The sequence below is a fragment of the Haliotis cracherodii genome, unplaced genomic scaffold (assembly GCF_022045235.1).
Source record: "Haliotis cracherodii isolate W230 unplaced genomic scaffold, xgHalCrac1.p SCAF_7, whole genome shotgun sequence".
Taxonomy (NCBI): Eukaryota; Metazoa; Mollusca; class Gastropoda; order Lepetellida; family Haliotidae; genus Haliotis; species Haliotis cracherodii.
The window spans coordinates 5,439,631-5,461,965 of NW_027266330.1; the positions used below are offsets into that span (position 1 = coordinate 5,439,631).

The window sequence follows — 22,335 nt, forward strand, 5'->3', positions numbered from 1 at the left end:
ATCAAAAGAATAGTCTAATGTACTGACAATCAGTGTCTAACTGTGACGTAGCTAAGGTAATTTACAAGTTTTAGCTACATTGGATATATAAATTGCAAAACAAAGTAAATAAAAATTGGCAAGAATACTTTTACATCCTTGTATCAATGGTTGTCTTGTATTTTGTTTGCATTGCTTTTATGTGCATTTATTTTGCTTTGTCTTCAATGCTCAGCTTTAGTTTGCTCATAGTCCAATACACAGATAATGATACAGCGTTGGAGAAGTTGGAGAATGTAATTTAAATTGATAATAATTTCTCCACCTATTTTAGCTGCAGGACCGTCCAGTAGTAAGTACAAGTTGTGTGGGACATAGTCCTAACAATGAGTGCAGGTAGTTAACAGGATATCAGTATCAGGCAGTAATACAGTCTTTACTACCAGTAACCATGGAAACCAAGAGAGTCAATTTAGAGTTACCTGAATTTGATTGTACTGGTATGGTTTCATGACGATGAAACGAAGAGCCTGTGACCCAGGTTAGAATAGGTCGCCAGCACTTCATTACGTGTTGTCAGAGGCGACTTAATTTGATAGGCTGGTGACGCTTGGTGACTGGTTGATTGTTGTCATCATACCAAGACAGCTTGGGAGCTTGCTAATAATGTCAACCACTGGTTAATCGGGAGCAGACTTGTTTATTTACGGGCACTGGCTGCAGTGATATAGATGGAATATTGTGACTTTGGTGTAAAACAACAAACGAATAATCATTAATAAAGAAAAACCAGTCTAGACAACCTTCAGGTTTTTTTGGGGGGTGGGGGGGGGGTGGGGGGTTGGGGGTGTTGGAGGGACAAAGTTCAAGTCTTCACTTTGGACTTTCTTCGCGGAAGAAATTTAAGGGATCTGATTAAGATGAATATATTGTAGACGTAACCATTCTATAACTACACAGAACTAGATTTAGTTATTTAGTTAGACTAAACTATAGTTATGTAGAATGAGTTCAAATGCTGCTACTTATCTAATTATTATCACCTAGAATTACTGGAACTTTATTCCCAGATCACATTAAGGTGGTGATTTAGTAGATGTCTTAAGCTACACTTACCTGCATTGCTGGTCTTCAGTTGATGGACAGATGTATTTTCTCAAACACAGTATCTTACAAACTTGCTCAAATGTTTAAATTGCTGAAGCTTGTTTGTCTTCCGTGAATCTCATGGCAAGTGGGCCTGATATTGATGGTAAGCTTTTGTCACACAGATGTTAATGGAATCTGATTATTCTGGTAAGGTATGCTGATGTTATTGGTGTGAGACACCAGTGTTCCTGCTGGCTTCCCGTCCTGGTGGACTGGCAACTCTAAAATTACCAGTCCCCCTAAATTTGTCAGTGCCAACATTCAACAAATAAAAAAAATCTATTACCTGGTTTTAAATCTTTCAACATCACGATCAATGCAATGACGTCATCTCTAAAGTAAGTTAGTTAGATCTACACATCATTCACACAAAGTCTGTTCACAATCTTCTCCTTTTTTTTATATATATTTCTAGACTAAGTGGCTACAAATATATATTTAACCTTGATGCAAAGTGAAATGATATTTCATTGTGCTAAAAATAGACCAGGGGAAACCCTGATGGTAACAGACAAGCTGACTTTGTTTCGAAAAATATACTTACATATGTATATGTATATCGCCAATGTTTTGTTCAACAACATAGATTTATAAGGTACTTTATTTGCTGGTCCACAGGGACTGGCAGTCCCATCAATTACCGGTCCAAGCCAAATTTTCCCGGAAAAACACTGGTAGTTACCGGTAAACAGGAACACTGGTGTGACACTCATGGTAAGGGTGTCGGATACTTGTGTAGGATACTGATGCATGTGTTTGTGTGTGCAGGCTGGCATAGCACAGAAGTGGGAGGCAGCAGGCATGTCGTCGACGGACGGAGAGTATGTGGAGTTCGGACACTCTGTCTTCCTGGATGGACCTGTTGAGGTGAGTGATGTTGAAATAAAGTGATGAAGTATTTTTGGAAAAAAGAATTTCTCTTCATTTTGGCATTAGACTCCAAACAAACATGAATAACACACACATTTGAATTGAGTATGTGTATAGACAGTTAGGTGATGTGGTTTGTTGTCAGTGCAATGTATGTTGTAGGCCTGGCTGTGTGACGTGGAGAGGACGATGAGATGGACTTTGAAGGAGGTTCTAAAGAACTGCCGCATTGCCCTGAAAAAGAGCCTCACAAAGAGAGACAAGTGGATCAAAGAGTGGCCCGGACAGGTAATGATGCTGATGATGATGATGATGATGATGATGGGCGCTGCCATTTTGTTTGAAGCAAATGCAAGTGATATGAGAGGTGGAATCTGATTGGTCAATCAGAGGGACATAGAAGGGACATAACTTGTAATAGCCACTCATTGTCTCAATGCATGGTAGGATAATAACCAATGTCACATCAATCGATCACTCTCTCCTAAGGGGTAATTGTATCTGCTCTTCTACAGATGTGTATAACATCCAGCCAGATTCAGTGGACACAGGATGTGACCAAAGCCTTGACCACAACAAAGGAACGAGGGGACAAGAAGGCTCTTAAGAGTATGAAAAAGAAACAGGTACGTATGTAACACTCGTCCTTTGAGTTATGTCCCTAAGTGGTGTCAGAATCCAAGAGTTTTGTGAAGTTGCTGCTTTTCATACCATGTTATAATATTCCACCTATTTGCAACAGGTTGCCATGTTGAACAAGATGTCAGAAGCTATTCGAGGAAATTTGACCAAAATTCAGCGTCTCAAGATCGTTGCCTTGGTAACAATCGAGGTCCATGCCCGAGACATCATTGAGAAGCTAACCAAGTCTGGATGTTGTGATGTTACTGCCTTTGAGTGGCTGAGTCAGCTCCGAGTGTACTGGGACAAGGTAGGAAGTTCAATACTTAGTGTCAGTGAGCTTGTGACAAGGTGGGGGGCATGGGTGGACCGGTCGTGTAAGGTGCAGCAATTCCTGGTGCAGAGTTTCGTCCCTTAGAATTGCCAGAAACTTATGGCCATGAGTTGGAGTCCTGGTTCGCCCCGATTATGTTTCTAGGTTTGTCAGCACCATATCCATGCTCATGGGTTTCACCGAAGTGGTAAACGTCTGAGACCTGCATCACTTCGGGCTTTCCTCCCACATTAAGCTGACACGCCATGAGACAACTGGAATTTTGTTCAAGGCGGTGTTTAACCTAACTCTCTCACTCTTGGCAAGGCTTGTCTGTCTGTCCATCGTCCACTGTCTCTCAACTTTGTCTTGATTCTTTTTACAACAGTGGGGATCAGTGAAAACATAAGGCATTGTCTGTTACAATAATGGCTTTGAAATCCACGGGGATAAGGTAGGACGTTCAATGTGATTCCGTGGTATTTGATAATATTTGAAAAATAACTGAGGCCACGCCCTCTAAAAGGTTGCTGTTTCCTGATTGGCTGATAATAGAATTGATGGCGTGTGTGGAAAGGAATATATTTTTTGCTTCAAATATGATAAAAAACTATTTTAAAAAAAATTAAACACATTTTTAAAACTGAAAATATAGTATTTAGAGTGTTGAAAATTCTACAGAATCTGATAGTGTGGAAGGATATGCAGCACTGTAACTGGACACAGATTCAGTATTTTCGTTTCATTAAGATATTTTTCCCTATCTGTCTACAGGAGATTGATGACTGTGTGGTCCGTCAAACCAACACCCAGTTCCAGTACGGCTACGAGTATCTGGGAAACTCAGGTCGTCTCGTCATCACGCCACTCACAGATCGATGCTACATGACCTTGACCACTGCCCTTCACCTTCATCGTGGCGGTAGTCCCAAGGGGCCTGCAGGTACTGGTAAGACGGAGACCACAAAGGATCTGGGGAAGGCTCTCGGCATGTACGTCATTGTTGTCAACTGCTCGGAAGGTCTGGATTTCAAGTCTATGGGCAGAATGTTCTCCGGCTTAGCACAGGTAGGAAGTTCACCTTAGATTTCATTTTAAGTTGAAGGTCATATTTCTACTTTGTTTTCTATTTTATTTCAATTCCATTGAAATATTCCCATGTATATTAATCATACTCCCGACCTGAAAGCGTGTCCGTCCTTCTGATAAAATTTCTGTGTGTGACCAACTTGAAAACTACTACCGGTACATAGATTCTTATCAAACTTGGTGAGCACTTTCTAAAGGAGAGATGCAGTGCAAACTTTGAGTTCAATATTTGAATTTTCTGAAAAAATACAGCTATTTTTCTATTTGTTTTATTTAGAATTTTTTTACTTCAACATTTAGGCAACCTATAGCTTGAAAACAACTTCATGGATTCTTTGCAGTTTTCAGTGCATTGCAAAGTTTTGTGAGAAAATAGTCATAGTTACATCAACTTAGGATATGTTTTTTACTTCAACTTTTGTGCAACCTAGAACTTGAGAACTACTACATGGATTCTTTTCAAATATAAGGAACACTTTCTATACCAATGGGAGAGGTGCTGTGCAAAGTTTGATTTTGATATGTGGATTTTCTGATAAGATAATTAAAGCTCAAGAAATATGCATGAGTTTACAGTTTTGTAGTGAAATTGAAAGTTCCTTGATTGTAAAACATTTGGTGTGTCTTTAGTCCAGATTTGAAGGCTAACAGAGAATGTGAAGCCTTGAGATCCAATAGCAGTTTGTTCCAAAGTACTGCTGGGATGGTGGGGTGGCCTAGTGGTTAAAGTGCTCGCTCATCATGCTGAAGGCCAGGGTTTGATTCCCCACATGGGTACAATATGTGAAGCCCATTTCTGGTGTCCCCCGCCATGATATTGCTGGAATATTTCTAAAAGCGGCATACAACCTCACTTGCTCACTCACTCACTCCAAAGTACTACTGCAGGATTGTGCTGTGATGATGAACATGATCGTATGGTTGTGATAATTATTGTCGATTCTTCATCCCAGACAGGAGCATGGGGCTGCTTTGACGAGTTCAACCGTATCAACATTGAGGTGTTGTCTGTGGTAGCCCAGCAGATCCTCTCCATCCTCAGTGCGCTGGCAGCAAACTCACAGAGATTTGTCTTTGAAGGGCGGGAGATTGACCTTATTTGGTCATGTGGAATCTTCATCACAATGAACCCAGGTCAGTGTCAGAAGGACGTGGCTTTATCAGTGTCAGAAGGGCGTGGCTTTATCAGTGTTAGAAGGGCGTGGCTTTATCAGGGGACACAGGGCACAAGGGCTGGGATGGGTAACTCAAGTACCCAGGTCAGTGTCAGAAGGGCGTGGCTTTATCAGTGTTAGAAGGGCGTGGCTTTATCAGGGGACCTGTTGCCAGTTAAAATTACAAAGGGCTTGTTGCAACATAAAGTAAATGGCCTGTCTGGCTTGTCAAAATTTCACCCTTCTCCGTGTATGTTTAATAATTTTATGTGGGTCATCTCAGTACAATGACAACCAGTTGTCATTGTGTAATGTTGTGTACAACTTCTTTATTGGCTCATCTATCACCACGAAATGAGGCAAATGAAATGGAAGCCAAGATTTAATGGAAATGCAGAAAAAAACGTTTTAGGGATGAGGAGTTCTAAACCCATCTATACGGTATAACTGAAATACTATCCAGGCTCATTAAAATTAGATCATCACTGCCGCTAAACAAAGATCGGAGGACATCCCATTACGAGTCATGTCAGAACGACCTTTCGCGAACTTTGACAGACCACTGAAATGACTAACAGAAAGTCGACATCAGCCAATTAGAAAGCAGCTTTCTCGAGCTTTACGGCACTCGTCTCAACCTGGCAACTTCCATTTCAGACTACGCTTGAAAAATATGTTGACACAGTTCTCGATTAAAATTTTGAAAACTGAACAAACAAACATTCCAGAATGTCTATTATATGGTTGAGATTGTATGGCAGTGCCTTTACTGTCATTCGGAATACCCAGTGTTAACGTTTTCGAGGTTGTATGATTAGAAAACACATTCCGACTGTCACTTTCATGATCTGGTAAGCGACGCTTTGATTGGTCGTTCTGACGTGACCCGTAATGGGATGTCCTCAGATCTTTGTTTTACGATAGCCAGAACTAAGGTCTGATTTTAATGAGATTCAAATACTATCCAAAACGGCATTAAACCCAACTCCCTCACTCACTCACTCTCCACTGATCACTCAGGTTATGCTGGACGTACGGAGCTCCCGGACAACCTCAAGTCAATGTTCCGACCCATTGCTATGGTGGTGCCGGACTCCAACCTGATTGCTGAGATCATCCTGTTTGCTGAGGGCTTCAACAACACCAAGCTGCTGGCCAAGAAGGTGTTCACCATGTACTCTCTGGCCACCCAGCAGCTGTCCAAGCAGGACCACTACGACTTCGGTCTGCGCGCTCTGGTGTCTGTGCTCCGATATGCCGGCAAGAAGAAGAGGTCCAATCCTCACATGTCGGATGAAGAGGTATGTGCTTTTTCCATGAGTGGAAGCGAGGTTATAAAATCAATCCCTACACCCTTTGAGATGGGAGAGAGTGACTATTTGGAGCATCTTTGTTCTATAACAGTATGGCTCTCACATGTCTGATGAAGACTGTCGTGGGCAAGTTAAATATTACAATGGTATGGCTATTACTGCTGGGACAATACACCAACTGTGCGATCCGATACCTATCACAATACCTTGCTCATGATCCCATACATATCACTTATCTGTGGTGTGTAAGCCATCTTTTTCATAGACAGGATTGCCAAATACCTGGCACACTAATGATTAACAGTTGGCAGTGTCAGGTATGGCGCAATGGATGAAACAAATTACGTTTTCACTACTCATTTTCACTAGTAATTAGTGTTTGGTGTAACACTTATTCAGGAAAAAAATTAAGGTAAGAATCGATACTTTTTACTTAGTGTGCGACTGTGATCGATACTTGTAACGAGAAGTAAAAAATTGGAATTCACCGATTAGACCGACCAAATTGTTTTGGGTTCTACTGAGTTTCCTGGTAAATATGTCTAGAGACAAAAAAGAATGATGAGGGTGGATTTGATTTCTCAAAGAAGGAAACAATAAATTGAGGCGCCATTAAAAACAAAATATTGGCCTGTCCGAGAACCTGCATACACGCGTATATACACATATACGCCTCCTTTTAGAAAGTTACTAAACATTTCCTTGGATGATTTGTGAACTATGTGATCCGGAAATGGCAAATGTTTTGCATAAATTGTGAACTTGAAATTCCCCACTCCTCTGTCAAGCTGTATCGGTGTTTACTGTGTGATTAGCAAAGAAACATATCTTTTTACATCTTCTTGTTAGAATTAAGTGTGTTATTCCCAACATGTTTGAAGACCATTGTGTGTTTTGTTCCAGATTCTGCTGCTGTCAATGAAGGACATGAACATCGCTAAGCTGACGTCCGTGGATCTGCCGCTGTTTAACGGCATCATGATGGATCTGTTCCCAGGAGTGGAGACACCAGTCGTTGACAACTCCAAGGTAAGCAGGGGACACGGGTGGCCCAGTCATCTAAGGTGCCGCGATTCACTGTGCAGAGTTGCATCCCTAGGGCACACCAGAAACCTATGATTGGGGGTTGAATCCTGCTTCACCCCGATTATGTTTGTAGGTGTGCATCAATATATCGGTAAATCATCCATCCTCTGTTAAAGGCAACTTACTTCATATAAGTGCAAGTGCACGACACCTGTGTAAAATCCGGGTTAGAATAGGCCCCAAGCAAACTGTGTTGGATGTGAGAGGCAAAAAAGGGATCAGGTGGTCAGGCCCGGTGACTTGGTTGGTGTTTGAATCGTTGCTCACAATATCAATCACTCAATTGTTTCGTCCAGATTTATAGGCCGTTGTCACATACCAGGAATATTGTTGAGTGGGCATTAAACAACACGCATGCACGCAGGAAATAAGCCCAGTGGATCACCATCCAACTTTATTTCTTGCAGCTGAAGAAGGCCATCACGACTGAGCTGAAGGAGCACAGCCTCCAGGTGAATGAGCACACCATCACCAAGGTCATCCAACTGTATGAGACAAAGACGTCCCGCCACGCCGTCATGATCGTGGGAAACACGCAGTCAGGCAAGACAGTCTACTGGAAGATCTTGCAGGCAGCCATGACCCGGCTCAACAAGGAGGGCGACGCTGCCTATCAGCAAGTTAAGGTAAGGCAACCTGTTCTGTAGTCACTCAATAACCTGTCACTCTGTGAGGGAGCACGGGTGGCCCAGTGGTGTAAAGTGCCCCAATACGCTGTGCAAAGTTGCATCCCTTTGCATGCAAGAAACCTATGATCATGGGTTTGAACCCCGATTTGACCTGATTATGTTTCTAGTTTTGCCAGCACCATGACCCTGCTCTTGGGTTTCACTAAAGTGGTAAATGTCTGAGACTTGCATCACTTCCAACATCAAGTTGACAATCAGTGATATAACTGAAATACTGTTCAGTGTGGCTTTAACAGGGGTAGAAACTAACAGTTTCTGTCCACTTGTCCTTATAATGATAACATATAGCAAAACCTCTAAAAATGGCAAATTTCTACTAGCCCTTATGATACGTTTACTATTGGGCAGTTTGGCAAGGACTACAGGACTAGTGCCAATTTCTAACGCTGCTTTAAGCCAAACTCACTCAGTTACTCACAACTTGTCTCAAGAGGCACAGGTTGTACTGTTGTTGAAAGTGCTACAATTCACTGTGCAGAGTTGCCTCCCTTAGGCTTGTTAGGAACCTAAGATCATGGTTTTCAATCCGTAGTTTGCCTTGATTTTGTTGCCAGTTTTGTCAGCACCATCTCCGGTAGGGATCTTTGATATGTTGGACTTCATGTATGTTTATTGTGCTCTGATGGTCACGTATTTACTGTGTGATTATGTTAGAGAGAATAGAGGACTGTCATGGATAATCTGCTTTTTAACTACAGGACTTCCCACTGAATCCCAAAGCTCTCTCCCTGGGTGAGCTGTACGGAGAGTTTGACCTCAGCACCAACGAATGGACGGACGGGGTCTTGTCCTGTGTCATGAGGCAAACTTGTGCAGGTCAGTCAATCGAATTGGGCAGTGTTCAAGATTCAGGGTTAGAAATGGTCCCCAGCAATCTATGCTGGTCTTGGGAATTTTTACTGACTTTTGTTGCAGATTTAGGGTCTCTAAGCGGGTCTAGATAACCCCCTGCTGTTTCTTACAGTAACATGCATGGTACATTTTATTTGATTACAGACCGAGCGTAAAGTCTGAAAGTATACCCCCCCTCCAAAGTATACCCAGATAGACTGTGGCCTTCCAGAATCTACCCGGGTATACTCTGAAGGGAGGTAGATTTTGGCACCTTACACCGGGTCTATGATCCAAATTACATTTCTTAGATTTCATAGTAAGATTTAGTTGGCCTATTTAAGAAGACATTTGCTCGATACATAAATTCTCTGATGATCAAATTTATTGTCAGACATTAGCAAATATAATGCACAAATGTCAGCTGATATGTGTTTCGCGAAAAATGGTTTTCACCAAGCATCACCAAATAATCACGGAGCATCTTTCTGCAGATGAGAAACCAGAAGAGAAGTGGATTGTATTTGACGGGCCCGTCGACACACTGTGGATTGAGAGCATGAACTCTGTGATGGACGACAATAAGATTCTCACTCTTATCAACGGAGAACGTATCTCGATGCCAGAACAGGTGTCACTCTTGTTTGAGGTCGAGGACCTTGCAGTCGCGTCTCCTGCCACTGTCTCGCGTAGTGGCATGGTGTATGCTGATTACAAAGATCTCGGCTGGCAGCCATTTGTGGAGTCCTGGCTGAAAAAGAAACAAGATAAGGTATGGATGGAGTGGGATGTTTCATATTTTGGGGCTAACATTTTCATTCTTAAGTCAGCTTCACACTCCCCATTGTTTGCCAACTTGTGTTTTACATGACAAATATGTGTTGGTGTTACGTTGTTCCTCAACATCTCTTAAATAACATTGCCAATTTGTAGCAGAGGTAAGTGAAAGTCATGTGACATCTACACAGTATCTGATTGGATGTAATTAACAAACTAATGTTTGACAATCATTAATACATCAAAATCAAGTATTAAACACTAAAATGTAAAAAATATTAGTGGGAATTGATACCGATTCTATTTCTCTCCAACAGTTTGCCAACTTCACAAACTATCTTTCAAACTGTTTTCACAATTTTCACACACAAACCTATATATAACTGTAACTCAGTGATCTTCATGTCATGTGAAGCCCCCTTTAGAGGACTGTGATAAAGGCCTTTTATGCCCCACAGGATCTGAATCAAATATAAGAAATGAGCCAAACCTTTAGAAAAAGTTATCACATGTGTGATATGAGAACGTGATTAGACTCTGTTAATACTTGTATGTTTTGAAATTATAACAAAACTAAAAGTATAATAAAGACTGAAATGTGTCCAAAAAGCTGAGCTGACTTAAGTGGTTTCCAGGATATATTTTCCAAATATTTGAACATAAGTTATTCCTTGACCAAAGCTCATTTTCTCAGATAAAGAAAAAGAACAGTAAAAAGTGATCTTGGTCACACTCTGGCTCATAGTGAGATTTTCACTTGAAGTTTGAACAAAAGATGTTTACACTCATTCTTAGTGTTCTTATGAACTTGAGCATGACGAATTAAATAAATTGCAAATGTAAGAAAGAAAAGACACTAGTTGTCAGCCATTTGTACATGTCTGATAACTTTCATATCCATGTCTACAAGTTTTCAGTTACTATAAATGTGCCATTTCTAGTGAGCCAGATCTCCTTCTTTCAGTTATCAGTACTACATTGTAGCTTTGTCACTCCCTTATAAGCCACCTCTTCTTTGTAGGCCCTGATTGAAGAGCTTCGTCGCCTGTTTGACAAATTCATTGTCAAAATCCTTGACTTCAAGAAAGCCAACTGCAGAGAGTTGATCTCCATTGCTGAGCTCAATGGGGTCTCCTCCTTGTGTAAACTGTTTGACAGTTTGGCAACAACAGAAAATGGGGTAATCATTTGAAATGATAATTGAATTATTTTTTAAAATAAGTTTCTTCAGTTTTGATAATTACTTGTAAGCAATTTCAGCTACAATGAAACCTCAATCCAGGACCCGTGAAGATCCCGGGTGGAATAGTTCTTCAGCAACCCATGTTTGCTGTAAAAGGCGATAATGCTTGTCATAAGAGGCGACTAACGGGATCGGGTGGTCAGGCTCGGTGACTTGGCTGATGGATGTCGTCATATCTCAATTGGGTGGATCAATGCTCATGATGTCAATCACTGGATTGCCTGGTCCGGACTTGATTATTTTTCAGACTGCTGTCATACAGCTGGAATTTTGCTTAGTGCTGCTTTAAACAACAAACAAACCAACCAGTCAGTATAGTGAGAAAATGAGACCTACTTTATGCATGAACTTTGTGTACCTGTGAAGATCTGGATTAAATTTGGTCTTGAGTAACTCATCCTTGTCGCAAGGGGTGACTAAGGGGATTGGGTGGTCAGGCTCGCTGACTTGGTTGATGCATGTTGTCATATCACAAATGCATTGATCAATGCTCATGATGTCAGTCTCTGGATTGTCTGTTCCAGACTTGATTATTTACAGACTGCCGTCATACAGCTGGAATATTGCTGAGTGGGGAATAAACAACAAACAAACAAATATGAACTTTGTGAGAAGCCAGTGCTCCCTGATAAGGAAGCAGGACGTAAAGTAATTGGCTGAAATGTTTCGGATATGTTACATTTTATTTGTGTGATGAAACCTGATTGCTCACTGATCTGAGCTGTCGTTGGTTTCCCTCTCACCTTCAGTCTTGAGCAAATACATGGTAAAGTGGGTGTATTTTATTCATGGGGGTGGAGGAACGTTATGTAAACAAACCCAGGAAGTATTGATAATGGCATTTACGATACGATGTCTTGTCCACCAGGTTGATTCGAGCGACACAGAGAACTTCACTCGCATGGTGGAGCTGTGGTTCCAGTTCTGTATGATCTGGTCCATCTGCTGCTCCATTGATGAAGATGGGAGGAAGAAGATCGACAACTACATCCGTGAAACAGAAGGCACCTTCCCCAACAAAGACACCATCTATGAGTACTATGTGGACCCCAAGAACAAGACATGGGTGCACTGGGAAGACAAGCTCAAGGGGGGATGGAAGTATAATTCAGCGTGAGTGTTTCTGTTTACGTTTGATTGCCTTTACTGGTCATGTTATCCTGAAATACAAGTCCCACCAACAAAGCCATACTATAAGTTGTAGCAGGATCACGAGGGGTACAGTTTTTTTTATCATACCTCTATGTCAGAGTCAAGAGATCTGATTGGTCCATGTGATCTTGATATAATACTGTGTAACCCGCCTTGGAGGGCAATGAATTTCTCGGGGGGGAATAAATCTCCTATACCCAGCCACGAGTACAGCTGCATATGTATTTCTGAGAGACTGAATAAATCCTTTATACCCTGCTGCGAAGCAAAAAGCTGGACGCTTTTTCTAAGCCAATGGATGTCACATGACATAGCACAAGCTAACCTCAGCTCATCTGAGCAGCTGTTTTCTATCATTTGGAATTTATTTGAATTATTTTATAATATCATATTAAAACATGTCGGTAAGATAAACTCGTTGTAGCAGGATCACTTGTGGTACATCTGGTTTTATGCATCTCTTGTTAGGTTTTATACCATTTACCTCCGGCTCATGGTATAAAACCTAATGCGGGATGCATAAAACCCCATGTACCCCGTGTGATCCCGCGTTAGGTTTCATTTATTTCAATTTGGGAATTTGTGCTGGCATTGGCTGAATGTCAGCCTTTGAGCAGTGGCGTATACATTGAAATACTTGTTTGGTTTCAGTCTGCCCTTCTTTAGGCTGATTGTGCCTACAGTCGACATGGTGCGCTACGAATATTTGACCCAACATCTCATTGACAACAACCACCCCGTCATGCTGGTGGGCCCAGTCGGCACGGGGAAGACATCCGTCGCTGATTCAACTATTGGTAAACTGGATGCCAAGGTCTACAGCATCCTCTCCGTCAACATGTCGGCACAGGTGGGTGGGCCTTGTGCTGCTTGGTAGGATCTTGGTGGGTTTGTAGTGGTGCTGGGTGGGGATGTGTATTGCTGGGAGTGGGGTCTTGTATGTCTTGTTTAGCTGAGGGTGGACTTTTATCATTGTGTGCTCATTGGGTCTTGTGTTGCTGGGTTGTGGTCTTGTGTTGATGGGTGTGGGTCTTGTGTTGCTGGGTGAGGGGTCCTATTTTGCAGGGGGTAAAAAATTGTTTCCAGTTTTGCTGGTGTGGGTCTTGCTCTGAGTGATACCTTTTGGGATACATAGACATTCCAAACAAGATCAACACAAAGGTTGGGTGTTCAGATTTACAGGGTCCAGACTAACAAGGTTTTACTGTATACCACTGTGACCATGTACCGTTCTGCCCACAGACCACGTCGAACAACGTGCAAGACATCATAGAGAGCCGTGTAGAGAAGCGTACCAAGGGTGTGTATGTGCCTATCGGCGGCAAGAAGCTGATCACATTCATGGATGATTTCAACATGCCGGCCAAGGACACCTTCGGATCACAGCCGCCTCTGGAACTCATCAAACTCTGGCTGGACTATGGATTCTGGTATGACCGTGCCAAGCAGTCCGTCAAATACATCAAGGTATGACAGCAACCGTCTGTTGATATTTGGGGCAATAGGGACTAGTGGTCTAAAGGATTCAAATTTGGGGCATTAGGGCCCAGTGGTCTAAACTGTTGAAATTTGGGGAAATAGGGACCAGTGGTCTTAAGGGTTGAAATTTGGGGCAATAGTGACCAGTGGTCTAAATGATTGGACGATCATGGGTTGGAACCTTAGAACCTTAGATCCTTCCTGACACACCAGGAGATAACTGCACTGACACACCAGGAGATAACTGCATTGACACACCAGGAGATAACTGCACTGACACACCAGGAGATAACTGCACTGACACACCAGGAGATAACTGCACTGACACACCAGGAGATAACTGCACTGACACACCAGGAAATAACTGCACTGACACACCAGGAGATAACTGCACTGACACACCAGGAGATAACTGCACTGACACACCAGGAGATAACTGCACTGACACACCAGAGATAACTGCAATACGGTTCAAAGCATGTGGGTGCAAAGCAGAGAAGAATAGAGAAGCGAAGTGTCTACGGTGGATAAGGGATTGTTTAGATTGGCACTAACAGTGATGCCTCACTTCTAATCACTCAACACAGAATGTTTTGGAGTCAGCGGTTTCGCATAAAGGTTTGAGAAAATGACTGTCCTAAATAAGTGCCAACACTACGACATCAGATTGGCCAGTGTGTGATTTTGATTAAGTAATGATATATGTATTTCCAGGACATGCTGCTGTGTGTTGCTATGGGGCCACCTGGGGGTGGTAGGATGGTCATTTCACGCCGACTACAGAGTCGTTTCAACCTCATCAACATGACCTTCCCGCAGGTAACACTGTCATCCTTGCACTCTCTCTGGAGATTCCTTCAGCAGGCCTGTAGTTAGACAATATTAGTTTTAAAATCTTTCGATAACTATTTTGGATCTTTTGTATGATTATAAAATTATGTTTATTATAGATATTGATCAGACCCAATCAATTCATGTTCATGTTTTACGGATGAATATACCCTAAATTATTAATTTAAAATATTTGAATTCTGTCTCATTGAAAATGTGTTCTTTACAAATTTTAGTTTGTGGTTGTTTTTTTAACTTTTCCTTAAAGTTGACCAACAGTCTGTTGTGATAACATTTTGTGGGTGTTGCCTCCTGCCTTTTGGCAAACTAACATGGAAATCTGTCCACCCCAAATATATGTACAGAAATGAAATCAGAGACTGAGATTGATTCCAAAAGAGTAGTATATTTCAAGTAATTGTTGTTTAGCTGTGTGAAAGTAATTATAGTTTAAGTATGAGAAAATAATTCTGGTGAAAGAAATTAAATTATTATTTACTATGAGAAAGTAATTAAATGATAGTTAATTGTGGAAAAGTATTTTAGTTTAAGTATGAGACAATCCCCAACCATTCATACTTCAGGAATCCGAGATCAAGCGCATCTTTGGCAGCATGATAAACCAGAAGCTGCAGGACTTTGAGGAGGAAGTGAAACCGATCGGGGACGTCATGACACAGGCAACCATCGAGATGTACCAGACCATCGTAGCCAAGTTCCTCCCCACACCCACCAAAATACACTACCTCTTCAACCTCCGGGATATATCCAGGGTGAGATGTGATCCTTGTCCCTTGTGTAACATTGTGATCCATGGCCCATGTGTAACATTGTGATCCATGTCCCATGTGTAACATTGTGATCCATGTCCCATGTCAGTACCAACATATGAATAGTCTTACACTTGTCAGTACCAACATGTAAATAGTCTTACACTTGTCAGTACCAACATGTAAATAGTCTTACGCTTGTCAGTACCAACATGTAAATAGTTTTACGCTTGTCAGTACCAACATGTGAATAGTCTTACACTTGTCAGTACCAACATGTGAATAGTCTTACACTTGTCAGTACCAACATGTAAATAGTCTTACGCTTGTCAGTACCAACATGTAAATAGTTTTACGCTTGTCAGTACCAACATGTGAATAGTCTTACACTTGTCAGTACCAACATGTGAATAGTCTTACACTTGTCAGTACCAACATGTGAATAGTCTTACGCTTGTCAGTACCAACATGTAAATAGTCTTACACTTGTCAGTACCAACATGTAAATAGTTTTACGCTTGTCAGTACCAACATGTGAATAGTCTTACACTTGTCAGTACCAACATGTGAATAGTCTTACACTTGTCAGTACCAACATGTAAATAGTTTTACACTTGTCAGTACCAACATGTGAATAGTTTTACACTTGTCAGTACCAACATGTGAATAGTCTTACGCTTGTCAGTACCAACATGTGAATAGTCTTACACTTGTCAGTACCAACATGTGAATAGTCTTACCATTTTCAGTACCAACAAGTAAATAGTTTTCTACTTGTCAGTACCAACATGTGAATAGTCTTCCACTTGTCAGTACCAACATGTGAATAGTCTTCCACTTGTCAGTACCCTCTCACAAGAAACTGAACTGACTGAACATCTATGTTTGCTGCAGGTGTTCCAAGGTCTGCTGCGAGCCCACAAGGACTACCATGACACAAAACATGCCATGACAAGATTATGGATCCATGAGTGCTTCAGGTAACAGCAGCCCTGTAGAGATTCCTGGTTAGAATCGGTCACCAGTTACCTGTGCTGGGCGTAAGAGGCCGCCAAATGGATCGGGTGGTCAGGCTTTGTGACTTGGGTGATGGCATGTCATTGTAACTTGGATTGTCTGGTCCAGATTTGAATATCTACATGCTACTGTCATAGAGCTGTCTTTTTTATCCCCTGGGCATATCCCTCGGGCATATCCCTCGGGCATATCCCCCGGCATATAATGGGGGGAAATAGTCATCATCTGGTCTGTCTGTCCATCTGTCTGTTCGTATTTTGTTTCTGGAGCATAACTTGAAAACTGTGAACGATTTTTCATCCTTAATTGGTACATGTATGAGCCAGGGGCTGAAGTGGTGCTTTTTGCTGTTGTGGGGGGCGGGACTTTTCATCTGCTGATGACTCTTGTTTAGTCAGGTCATGAAATGAGCCTGAATGTGAACTTGTTGTCTATTGTTTCCAGTAAATGCATAAATGTACACGTGTACATGTATGTATACTTATTTATTGATTTATTTTCACCCCTTAATAGTTTCTGAAGTAGTCCTTGACACAAGTCATGAGAGTTAAAGTATGACAGTGGAGTGATTATGTTTTCTTTGTCCAGAGTGTTCTCCGACCGTCTGGTGGACGACAAGGATATGGAGGCATTTGTGGCCATCTTGACAGAGAAACTGGGCAGTCTCTTTGACCAGACCTTCCACAACATCTGCCCCAACAAACAACCACCTATATTTGGTAGGTACAAGATAATATTTCAACTATTTAGGAAATAAATTCTGTTTTCAATGAAGCGCAAGGCTAACTGTAGAGTAAAGAGTCACCGGACTGAATTTGGAACTGGATGAGCTTTTATTTACTGGAATACCAGTTATTTTGGCAAACAACACATGATTCCACTGAATCATATAGATATATAGAAAATATATGGGACGGACAGTGGGGTCATTAATGTGTTGCATATTGGTTTTATGCTGCTTATTAAAAGTGATTTATCATGTGGATACAGTGTTCCATACCCTCTATGTTGTGAGGGGAGAGAGGGGACCAGGCTCTGAGACTTGTTTGGTTGCATGTCATCGTACCCAGACAGCGTGGGTCATGCTCATAATATCAATCACTGGATTGTCAAGTCCAGACTTGATTACTTACAGGATGTCGTCCTATAGCTGGAATATAGCTGAGTGACAACAAATAGATTAACAAACAAACTAACAAACTCTATAGCTGTCAGACTTGGACATGTTTCTTTGGCTAACTCTTGTTACCGATGTAAGCTGCCAAAATCTCTCCCCCCTTCAGAGTATACGCAGGTAGATTCTGGGAGCTAATTCTAATGGACTGCGACAGGCACCGACTGTCAAGAGGACAGAACTACAGTGCACTCTGTCTAAACTGGCATCACATGGTACCGGAAAACAATTCTCATTGAGATACTGTACAAATTTATGCAGAAAAATGCTGATTGTCGATGAGAAACCAGACAATGGTGTATTTCCATGTCTTCATATACTTTATTCACAGATGATGCGAGTTAGTCTGTGCTTAGAAATGTACCAGTACAAGCCTTCTGTGTTTATTTATGTAGACATGTACCATGTTACTGAATATTGATTATGGCTAACAGCAGGGGTAGAAACTAACAGTTATAGTCCACTAGTCCTTACAATGTTAACATATAGAAAAACCCATAAATATGGCGAATTTCTACAAGTCCTTACTATTGGACAGATTGGCAAGGACTATAGGACTAGTGCTAATTTCTAATGCTGGCTTACAGCTGAGTGATTGATCTGTGCCAGATTATGAAGAGACATTTTCTATGTATATTGGTAATAGGGACTGACAAACAGTGCCAGGATTCGGAACAGACAGTGGCCAGATCAGACAGTGATTATCTTATGACCTTGTCACTGTAACTGCTGGCAATAAACTATAATGCAGAGCTCCAGATAAGCTGCGTCAGAATACGCATCAGAAATTCAGTAATACGCAGTAAAATAAAATCCAAGCGTATCAAATATGCAACAAACATTACATATACGCTACAAGAATAAAACTTGTGCGTATCATCAAAATACTGTGAAGTAATCCTGCATATTCGATTAGCAAATCAGCAAGTTATTTTGAAATTAAAAACGGGCATTCCGTCAACCTTGCCAAACTCCACGATGACAGTTACATCACGATCATTTGCCATCACACTTTCTTGTGGAAGTATCGTGGTATTTTTGAGTCCCATAAAGCTCTTGAACCCACATGATACCAGTTTGCAGGGACTAGATGAATAGTGTTTTTAAATATTTAACTTAAATACCCACATGTATAAAAAATAGTGGGTAACAGAAATTTGAATACCCAGATAGAATTACTGATACCCAATGATTTTAAAGTGCATGGGTAAAATACCCTAAAAGCTTATCTGGAGCTCTGTATAATGCGGTTTAGACAGAGCACTGGATTAGGCAAAGGCCAGAGTCCACTGTAAGAGGTATAAGAGCTAAATCTGTCGTCTACTGTCTCATGGGAGTATGTCTGGTACAGGTGACTACATGAACGGGGAGCAGGTGTACGAGGACATCCAGGGCCTGCCCGCCCTGAAGAAGCACATGCTGGAGATGCTGGTGGAGTACAACACCACACCGGGGGTGGTCAGCATGGACCTTGTCCTCTTCAGGGACGCCATCGAACACGGTAAGGCTGACCAGCTGCCACATACTTTGATCATCTGAAAGCCGTTTGATCACGTGCAGACTGTTTCTTCATTTTGAATCTACAGTAAAGTACGTTTATAACAAACTCAAAGGGACTACTAAGTTTAGTTCGTTATAAGCATATATACAGCATAACTACAGCAAATAGTCAGGACCAAAGAAGTAAGTTCGTTATATCCATCAGTTCGTTATTAGTGTGTTGTTATAACCGTAGTTTACTGTATTTGATCGTGTGAAGGTCTTTTGATCATGTGAAAGCCATTTGATCATGTGAAAGCCTTGTGATCATATTGAGGATATTTGATCATGTGGCGGCCTTGTGATCATATTGAGACTATTTGATCATGTGGAGTACAGTGTTAGAAGCAAAGGATCAAAGTCAAGGCATCCTTGTCATAGTTCTTATGTTTGGAAAAAAGATTTGAGGTTCCCTAGATCCTAATACCATGGCTAAAAAATTTAAATTTCTTATATGCTTGTATATTCATTATATGATAAATGTATGTCACACACTTCAATTTTAGAAATACTGCGTTTGTAAAACTATTGAGACACAACTATTCTTCTTTCTAAATCAAATGACTATTTTCTTGTTTCGATATTGCAGATACTAAACATAACACAATGTAGCAGTAAATTACAATAGTTAATCTGACATTCATATTATTATAATTAATCTGACATTCATATTATTATAATTAATCTGACATTCATATTACTATAGTTAATCTGACATTCATATTACTATAGTTAATCTGACAGATTAACTGTAGTAATAGGAAAGAAATCATCTTGCAAATAAACATTTTTAGTTCAAATGGCGCCATTGATGTTTCAGTTTCGAAGATCATCCGTGTCATTCGCCAGCCCCGAGGCAACATGCTTCTGATCGGTATCGGCGGCAGTGGGCGCCAGAGCTTGGCCCGTCTCGCTGCACACATATGTGACTACACCACCTTCCAGATCGAGGTCACCAAACACTACAGGAAGCAGGAGTTCCGAGATGGTCAGTACACCCACCGCACACATGTCTCTAGCCTTGCACATTATTGTTTGACCCTGAACTTTGCCTCTTGACCATGTGCTTTTTCTCTTGTGACCTCCCACGTGACTCTTGATCTTGTGCATTGTTGCTTGACCTTGCAATAGCCGCTTGACCTTGAGTCTTTCTCTTCACTTCCCTCGTCTCTTGATCATTAGTGCTTGACCTTGCATATTGTCTCTTGAGTCTTTCTCTTCACTTCCCTTGTCTCTTGATCATTAGTGCTTGACCTTGCATATTGTCTCTTGAGTCTTTCTCTTCACTTCCCTCGTCTCTTGATCATTAGTGCTTGACCTTGCATATTGTCTCATAAACTTGAACAACTTGACCACATAAATCTATGTATGACATCTTGATCTCAGGCTGTATTGTTGTTATAATGCTGTTGATGTTTGTGGCATCATTAATAATATCACAGTTGTTAATCTGATATATTTATTGTGATAAATGTGAATAATGTTAAAAACTCAGACATTAACTACCACTAACTCAGGGATTGTGAGAACTGATCTACTGGTGTAAAGGAATTGAGGACGCATATGTAAAGCCGGGAATTCCTTACTGTATACATTCTTAAGCTGATCGGGGACATAGAAGGACCTATGGTCGTAACATTTACCTGCCAGAGTTGTGTCCCTTTGACGTGACAGAATCCACTGATAATAGGTTTTAAATTCCAAATTTGGCCTGGCCTATCATTCTTGCTTGGTCATGCGTATGCCCTAGTGTGTGTGTCTGTGTATGTGTGTTGTTTAATGATAGGCTCAGTAATCTGTAGGTAATGCCTACGATATTAATCACATGCTGCGAGATAACTTACATACTGTTCAAAGCAGTGTTAAAGTCAACTGACTGACTGAGTGTATCAGGTCTGAAGAAGCTGTGCTGACATTCTATGATATATCTGAGCAATTGTGTGTTTCAGATCTGAAGAAGCTGTACTGGCAGGCTGGGGTGGAGAACAAGCCCACATTGTTCCTGTTCAACGACACTCAGGTGGTGGAGGAGGGCTTCCTCGAGGACATCAACAACATCCTCAGCAGCGGTGAGGTCCCCAACCTCTACAAGCCTGACGAGTTTGAGGAGGTGAGTTGAGATGTGGCAATCAGGAGATAACGATTTCCCTAATGTGCCTCGTCTTCCAAAACTATACAGAGTTATGTCCCTTGGCATGTCAGAATCCGGTTCTCATGGGTTTGAAGCCCATATTTATTATGCTAGGTATGACAACATCTGTCACATGCAGAGATTATACCAGTTTGCACATTTAGGGATTCACACTAATTTAATTATAATCACACATTTTAAAACAAGTTTTGTGTGAAAGATCAGACATAAACATGCATTTGAATTTTCATAGTGTGCGACATATTTATTCAATGGTACTATAATATCTTGTGGATAAATCAAAAGTAGTCAGTCAATAGTGAAGAAATTGCAAAGTCCCTCTTGGTGTCAGCAAAGTCTCACATACTCAAACAAACAGTTGACAACGAAAACAAAAGTGAAGGAATTCCAGAATTCAGAAACAGTGTACTGCTCAAGAATCAATGGTTTTCCATTTGAGATGTCATGCAGGTGACAATTTGTGAGTTATCTAGCCGTGAAAATCAAGTGAAATCAGTAAGGTAGATATCTGACCTTTTTGGAAGAAATGTATCTAGACCGATGGATGTGTGTGATAGAAATATTAATGAGAATGACATTACGAGAGGTAGCGGTGATAGACGGTCGAAGTGTTAATAAGAAGGTATGTAAGAAACACCTCTGTGATCTTTACTATGAAAGTCATTCACTCCCCTGCTGGTTAAATGGACATTCTTCCATTCTGGACCTCCCCCATCTTTTATAGATTTCTGGCAAAGTCTCCGCCCATGTTCGTGGGTTTCATTAAAGTGGTATAGGTCTAAGACCTGCATCACTTTAGGTTTTCCAGTAACTGTAACTGTTGACTTTTAACCTATTATAGACTCCATCACAGGACTTCTGACTTACATGTGTTGCTTGTAGGTGCGCACTGCTCTGGCCGACGTGGTGAAGAAGGAAGGTATTGAGGACACGGTACAGAGCGTGTTTGCCTTCCTAGTGGACCGGGTCCGAGCCAACCTCCATGTGGTCCTGTGTATGAGCCCAGTGGGAGAGGCCTTCAGGTAGAGTGCTGGTCTTACTCACTGTCATACTGTCTCAGTTCGTGTCTCCATGACCGCTCCTGTGGTCTTGTGGTAGAGTGTCCAC

At 41.3% G+C, this 22,335-nt stretch overlaps 1 protein-coding gene across 1 annotated transcript in view; it reads left to right on the plus strand.

Annotated features, from left to right (window-relative positions):
* The window catches only part of LOC139448631 (dynein axonemal heavy chain 2-like), a 95,261-nt gene that overhangs the window by 39,080 nt on the left and 33,846 nt on the right, over positions 1-22,335 (plus strand). The window contains exons 32-54 of the mRNA XM_071230197.1: positions 1,897-1,995; positions 2,161-2,286; positions 2,514-2,624; positions 2,741-2,929; positions 3,707-4,000; positions 4,975-5,155; positions 6,196-6,476; positions 7,392-7,517; positions 7,982-8,200; positions 8,962-9,079; positions 9,589-9,866; positions 10,893-11,051; positions 11,983-12,227; positions 12,918-13,116; positions 13,509-13,733; positions 14,460-14,564; positions 15,161-15,349; positions 16,241-16,326; positions 16,952-17,082; positions 18,889-19,038; positions 19,897-20,064; positions 21,026-21,186; positions 22,111-22,250. Coding sequence (XP_071086298.1) covers positions 1,897-1,995; positions 2,161-2,286; positions 2,514-2,624; positions 2,741-2,929; positions 3,707-4,000; positions 4,975-5,155; positions 6,196-6,476; positions 7,392-7,517; positions 7,982-8,200; positions 8,962-9,079; positions 9,589-9,866; positions 10,893-11,051; positions 11,983-12,227; positions 12,918-13,116; positions 13,509-13,733; positions 14,460-14,564; positions 15,161-15,349; positions 16,241-16,326; positions 16,952-17,082; positions 18,889-19,038; positions 19,897-20,064; positions 21,026-21,186; positions 22,111-22,250 — 3,980 coding nt within the window. The remainder of the gene's footprint in view (positions 1-1,896; positions 1,996-2,160; positions 2,287-2,513; positions 2,625-2,740; positions 2,930-3,706; positions 4,001-4,974; positions 5,156-6,195; positions 6,477-7,391; positions 7,518-7,981; positions 8,201-8,961; positions 9,080-9,588; positions 9,867-10,892; positions 11,052-11,982; positions 12,228-12,917; positions 13,117-13,508; positions 13,734-14,459; positions 14,565-15,160; positions 15,350-16,240; positions 16,327-16,951; positions 17,083-18,888; positions 19,039-19,896; positions 20,065-21,025; positions 21,187-22,110; positions 22,251-22,335) is intronic.